The sequence below is a fragment of the Myotis brandtii genome, unplaced genomic scaffold, assembly GCF_000412655.1.
Source record: "Myotis brandtii unplaced genomic scaffold, ASM41265v1 scaffold1092, whole genome shotgun sequence".
Classification (NCBI taxonomy): Eukaryota; Metazoa; Chordata; class Mammalia; order Chiroptera; family Vespertilionidae; genus Myotis; species Myotis brandtii.
In genome coordinates this window covers 252548-259508 of record NW_005353719.1, presented here as the reverse complement: position 1 = coordinate 259508, position 6961 = coordinate 252548, and the positions used below count along the sequence as shown (strand labels likewise).

Here is a 6961-nt window from a genome sequence, read left to right as displayed (position 1 = left end):
CGGATTCTGCGGAAGCCTGGCCCTCCAGGATGGGGGTCTGTCATGGGGGCGGGGCGAGCCTTGGAATGGACACCTAGAGGGGAGACAGAGCTCTGGGGTTCCGGGATATGGGATTAAGAGAGACGGGGTTCAGGGATGGGGGTCCAGATAAGGGGATCAAAGGAAAGGGGCTAATGAGATGAGGGTCCGGAGGAGTGGTGACGAGACAGAGGAACTGGGGAGCGGAGGGGCCTGAGGATCTAGGTGGGGCATCCCAGGCAGGGCAGAAGCTGCTTCCCCACTTCACCGCGCTAGTCCAACTTCCCGGGGTGGGAGGGAGGCATAGTCATGGGGGTTCAGCGAGACTGGGCTGTGGAGACGGGGTCCAGAGAGATGGAGGTGCAGAAGTGGGGGACAGAGAGATGGGGGTTAGTGAGGTGGGGGTTCAGAAAGAGGGGGTCACATATATGGGGCCAGAAGCCTGGGGTCCAAAGAAATGAACCCCCATATTAGATGTGGGGGTGCAGAGAGATGAGGATCCAGAGATGAGGGATGAGAGAGATGGCGGTTAGTGAGGTGCAGGTCTGAGAGATGAGGTACAGACATGGGGGTCAGAATGATGGGGGCTCAGAGAGATGGGGTCCAGAGATATGAAAATTTCAATATGGGGTTCAGAGATGAAAATCCAGAAATGAGGTATCAGAGAGATGGGGGTCTGAGAAGTGGGGTTTACACATGGGATGTTTGGGAGATCGGGGTTCAAAAATGGAGCATCAGGTGATGCAGATTCTGGAAGTGCAGGGTTGTAGCCTCACCAATTTGAGGGTGGCGGTGACCAGACAGGGGAACTAGGGAGTGGAGGCCTGGGGATTTAGATGGGGCTCCCAGGCCGGGCTGGAGCAGAGGGTGCTGCTCCCCAACTTCACAGCGCTAGGCCAGCTCCCCGGGATAGAAGGGGAGAAAGAAGCCTAAGACTGGGGCTGTCCAGGGCGCTGGGCCAGGCTCACCCGGAGGGCGTCACTTACCGCGATGACCTCTAGTCGCTGCCGGTAGAGGGAGCTCTCGGCCATGGGTCTGTGGGGAGAGGGCAGGGGCTTCGGAGAGGGTCTCCCAGGGCCCCACCATCAGCAAGCTGACCTCTTGAATGACCCTCTCTAACCCAAGATCCCTGCGCTGCTTGGAAAACAACTAGAGCCCAGCATTTCCTCACTTTCCCCTTTGCACGTGGGAGGAGTTGGGGCAAAGGATAGGTAGGAGTCCTGTGAGGAGGCAGGAGCAGAGACCATGACAGGTTGAGCTAAAGCCCTTCCTCCGTCTGACATCACCTCTCTGAGCCTCAGTTTCCTCATCTGTAAAATGGACCTGGATAGCTTGACCCTGACCTTGCAGAGAGATGCCCTAACAAGGAAGTATCCATGCAGGGGAAAACGTAGTACTCCAAAAACAGTAGCATAGTTTATTATTCATAATACCTTTAATAATTCCCATGATTGAGAACGCTTATGATGAATTATAATAACCATTTCCAGTCCATCCTACAGAAATTCTCAAATCCCTCCAGACCTCCAACATTCTGTGTCTCTTTCAGATTCCACACCCTCTCTGGACTTTGGCTCCTACCCAGGATCCCTTAAGCTCTGGGGGGGACGGCGGAGGGAGGGAGTCTGGGGAGAGAAGTGTCCATCCCACCACTGTGGACACTCACCATTGCCATGGTAACTCCAGAGCTGCCTTCTCCACCTGCCAACCCCCACCCCCAGGGGGCAAGGGTCAGCAAGTCATGCTGCTTACCCCTGGACTCTGAGCTGAAAGGAGGGGAGGAGGATTTGCTATTTAAGGTTTAACCTGAGATACTGTCATGGTTGTCCTCCTTGCAGCATCCCAGGATCCCAATTCACAGCCTCCCGGGCCGCCCCTGGCCCCATCTGGAAACTGGGAACTGACTGTGGTCCTGCAGGGCACTTAGGAGACAGTCTTCGCTGTACCCACCTATCATCATGGACATACATTGAGCGCTAACTATGTGCAGGTGCTTCACAGGCCAGCATCTAGAAGGCTACATCTGCCTGTTGTTCTCTACACTTAGCCCAGGGCACACACAGGGCAAGCCCTCCAACATTTATTAATTTGAGCACTAGCACTTTTGGGGGAGTGTTAGCCTCATTGCCCAAACTCAAGCAGGGCCTTCCAGATCTTCTCTGGTCACACCATGCAGCTATAATCTCAGCACATATTTAGCACTTACTATATATAGTGCTCTAAGTGCTCTGTGGGGCTTCCAATCGGCTACCACAGCCACCTCCCCCTCCCGCTCTCTGCCTTGATCTTGAGACACTGTAGTCGACTCTGCTGAGGTGATATTCCAACTGAGAATAAAATCACCCAACCATTACCTAGTGCAACCATGTGCCAGGTGCTGTGAAATGCTTTGCCTATATAATTCATTGGGTCTTTCCAAAGATCCTAGGAGGAAAGTAGTATTCTTGTCCCCATTTTATGGATGGGGAAACTGAGGCTCTAAGAAGTGGCAAAAAGACTTGCCCAAGGTCACTCACTGAGTCAGGATTGGAACTGGAAGCTCTCAGGCCCCAAACTAGGAGCCCTGGGGGAGAGAGGAGGGTCCAGGCACCCTGTCTTGGCAGCCAGGAGACCAGAGATCAGCCTGGGGGTCTGCGATTTCAGTTGGGGCAGGGGGTTGAAGTCATGGTTTGCAGGAAGGCCAGACCCTCTGCTAAATAGGTTTGCCCCTGAGAGAGGGCTGAAGTCCCCCCTCTGCTGTCCCACCCCCAAGATGTAATCTCCTGGCCTCTTCCTTGCTGGGGGGGATCAGGTTCCCGTTGCTAGGCAACCAGGTTTGTAGTTGGTGAATAATGCAATGGGAGACCCAAAAGAGTGAGGAAACCAAATTGGGGTCCCTGGGGGGAGCCCATTTTCCAGAATTTTTTACAAACCTCTGGAGCCCCTTCTCCCTCCTCCTTTAAAAGGCCCTCACACTTCAAATATTAACATACTGTGTACATGCATTTGATATTGTTTATCTCTAACTCTACAAGAACAATGTTCATAGCTATGGCCTGTTGCCACCAGGAATAGTTGGTAGCCATTTCATTAAGCAGGTGATCATTTCAATTTTGCCATCATCTTTCCCAGTTTAGAAACTATTAACTTTTTCTGTTGGATTTCAAACATTTCCTCCCACCATAGCCGCTGAGGGGTGTTCCTAGAGGCAAAAGGGAGCAGTGAGGAGCCCTGTCATTCCCACCCCACCCCCACCCCAGTCATGCCCCCACCCCCAGGCTGGACTTTGGGCTTGAAGCCTCCGAGCAGAAAATCCCCCAAAACGGGGGTGGAGGTTCACTTCTCCCACCCAACTCTCTGGGGAGGGGGTCATCGGAGAGCCTTCGAGGTTGGCTGCTGGCCTCCCTCCACTTCCCCTGGCCTTCTTAGGAGATGCCATCTGGGGCTCTCACCCCAGTGGAAAGGTCAGCGTCCCCAGTGAGCCCCTCCCAGGCCCTGCCCACCTGCCCCCCTGACCCTGGACACTTACATGGGTGTGGCCGGAGACCACACCTGGCTCTGCAGGGCCATCTCTGCCCAGAAGCCCACGTTCTGGTCTCAGATGTCCGAGATCAGGACTCACTACCTGCTTGCCTGCCTGAAGGTGCCCTGGATGGAGGCTGTGACTTGGCTGGCAGGAGTGGGGGGGCTGCGGTCAGGCACCGGGAGAGCTGGTCCAGCTGGTTTGGGCTGGGAGGCGGGAGGTGCATGGGGTGAGGGGGGCTGGGGGCTGGCGGGCAGTTCTGGGGAGGTACTATCAGCTGTCCTGATAAATTATTTACCAGCTACTGGCCTCCTTGCTGCACTGGGCTGCCTCCCGGCAAATATGCTCTCACATGCCTGGTGGGGCATGTGGGCCAGAGTGGGGAGTCGCAGACCCTCCTTGGAGAATGGTGCATCCACTTGGCGTGCCAGACAGCTCAACTCCAGTCTGCCTGCTATGGGTCCCTCACATGTGAGCATCATTGCACACCATCCATTCTGGCTATTCTTGCACACTACTTACTGCCCTCCCTTCTTGGACCCTGGCTCTGGGGTGGGGAGGGAGGGACTAACCCAGCTAGAGGATTCTGAGCTCTGTGGGAATCGGGAGACCTGGGCTCTGGGTAACAACAGGCAACTCGCCTCAGGTTTCTAGGCCTCAGTTTCCCCTTTTGTGAAATGTGAGAATTAGATTAAGTGGCCTCCAGGGCACTGGACCCTTAGATGCTGTAACAATTAGGGGTGGGTTCGTGATGAGGAAGGTCCAGAGAACTTTCCACCTAAATCTTGAGGGTCTCTATTTGGCACCCCCATGCCATTCTTAAAGTGCCAGCAGCCCCTTTCTACTCTCCTGGCTGGTCTCCCATAGTCTCCAGTGCTTCCCCTAAGTGCACAGCCTTGGTCACACTGTGCAATTCCAAGACATGAGCCTCAAGGAGAAAGGTCCTTGCCTGACCTCCCTGCTCTGGAGAGCACACTTCAGCGAAGACCCTCCATGGAGCAAAGAGAAGGTGCCCCACATCCTCACCTCCCTCTCCTAGTTCCTATTCAGGGTACTTGGGACCTCCAAACTCCTTGCCCCAATGTTATTGTTCTTTTTAAATAAGAAGGAAGGGTTTTTTTAAATATATTTTTTATTGATTTCAAAGAGGGAGGGAGAGAGAGAGAGAGAGAGAGAGAGAGAGAGAGAGAGAAAGAGAGAGAAACAACAATGATGAGAGGGAATCATTGATCAGCTGCCTCTGCCTCCTGCACGGGATCCCCGACTGGGGATTGAGCCCGCAACCGAGGCATGTGCCCCAATGGGTATCGAACCCACGACCTTCTGGTTCACAGGTAGATCCTCAACCACTGAGCCATGCTGGCTGGACTTTTTGTTTTTTGGTGTGTTTTTTCAATCCTCACCTGAGGATATTCTTTTTCTTTTTAAAAAAAATATATCTTCATTGATTTTAGAGAGGAAGAGAGAGAGAAACATCAATGATGAGAGAATGATTGATCGGCTGCCTCCTGCACGCCCCCTACTGGGGATTGAGCCCGCAACCCAGGCATATACCCTTGACAGGAATCGACCCCAGGACCCTTCAATTCGCAGGCCGACGCTCTATCCACTGAGCCAAACCTATTAGGGCGAGGATATTCTTTTCTGGATTTTTAGAGAGAGAGGAAGTGAGAGGAAGAGAAACAGCGACCAGTTGCCTCCCATATGCGCCCCAATCGGAGCTTGAACCCACACCTAGGTATGTTCCCTGACTGGGAACCAAATCCAAAACCTTTTGGTGTATGGGACAACACTCCAAACAACCGAGCCACCCAGCCAGGGCTGCCGCAGTGGGCTTGAGCTCACTGAGAAAGCTTTCTGTTTCCCGAAGGCAGACCACACAGCCAGGGTGGCCTCACCCTGCCGCTTCACTGTACCCTGACCTCAGAAGTGGCCAAGAACAGCATGGGGATAAGGGTGAGGAAAGAGCTTGGGCATGTAGGACAGGGTCCCAAGGCACATGCGCAAGGTTCCTTGCTATGCAGGGCAGAGTTGGAGGTGGGAAGCAAAGGGGGCCAGACTGAGGACTGGGGTTTCCCTGTACCCCATATTCTAGTACAAAACTCCTAGAAATTCAAAATGTCCATTAAAGTGGGGGGGGAGGGCAATGGGGGGATAAGGACACATAGGTAATACCTTAATCAATAAAGAAATTTTTTTAAAAAAGAAAAGAAATAGATTCCTAATCTGTTAAAGGCAAAGAAGGGATATTTTCAGTTACTTCAATATTGCCAGTGTTTTATTTTTATCTGAAAATTAAAAAGTATGATTTTGTATTGTATACAACCATTTCAAAGAGTAAAAAATAATTACCATGCATTCCTTATCCAAAAGAGACTTAGGGAATAGTTTTTATTAAGAGTTATTTGTAGATTATAATAATGAATAACTCATTTTTAAAAATGTCCATTAAACCTGGCCTTCTAGGTCATTCTAAAAGTATATTTGCCATGAGATGAAGAGAGAACATATTTTTAAAATTGGTTTTTAATTGTGGTAAAATACACATAAAATTTCTCATTAGTGACATTTAGTCCATTCACAATATTGTGCAGCCTTTACCACTATCTAAATTCCAGGACTTTTTCATCACCCCAAAGGCAATCCTGCCCCCCTGAGCCGTCACTCCCCATTCTCTCTCCCCAGCCTCTGGCAACCACCAACCTGCTTTCTGTTTCTGTGGATTTGCCTGTCCTGGAAATTTTATATCCATGGAATCATATAACATGTGGCCTTTTGTGTCTGGCTTCTTTCACTCAGCACAATGTTGTAGTATAAATAAGTGCTTTATTCCTTTTTATGGCTGAATAATATTCCACTGTATGGATGGACCACATTTTATTTATCAAGTCAGTGTTAATGGATATATGGGTTGTTCTCACCATTCAGAGGCAAGAATATATTTCATTTAAGTGCTTGTAGTTTGATTTTATAAATGTAATAACAACAATAACAATTATATAAAAGGAGCCACTTTAAAATGGAGCCAGAGCTGCCACCCTAAAGGAACTGCCTTGCATGTCTTTCCCCCTCAAACCTTTGGAATGTTAAAACAGAGCAAAAGCCCTGGCTGATTTGGTTCAGCAGATAGAGCAGCGGTTTCTCAACCTGTGGGTCGCGACCCCTTTGGGGGTCGAACGACCCTTTCACAGGGGTCGCCTAAGACTGTCGGAAAACACATATATAATTACATATTGTTTTTGTGATTAATCACTATGCTTTAATTATGTTCAATTTGTAACAATGAAAATACATCCTGCATATCAGATATTTACATTACAATTCACAGTAGCAAAAAAATTACAGTTATGAAGTAGCAACGAAAATAATTTTATGGTTGGGGGTCACAACATGAGGAACTGTATTAAAGGGTCACGGCATTAGGAAGGTTGAGAACCACGG

The 6961-nt window shown here is 50.3% G+C and overlaps 1 protein-coding gene across 1 annotated transcript in view; it reads right to left on the bottom strand.

Annotated features, from left to right (window-relative positions):
• The window catches only part of PALM3 (paralemmin 3), a 9504-nt gene extending 5770 nt beyond the window's left edge, over positions 1 to 3734 (bottom strand). The window contains exons 1-2 of the mRNA XM_005857262.2: positions 3527 to 3734; positions 1005 to 1053 (exon numbers count right to left, since the gene is read on the bottom strand). Coding sequence (XP_005857324.1) covers positions 1005 to 1053; positions 3527 to 3567 — 90 coding nt within the window. The 5' untranslated portion in view covers positions 3568 to 3734. The remainder of the gene's footprint in view (positions 1 to 1004; positions 1054 to 3526) is intronic.
• Between the last annotated feature and the right edge of the window lie 3227 nt (positions 3735 to 6961).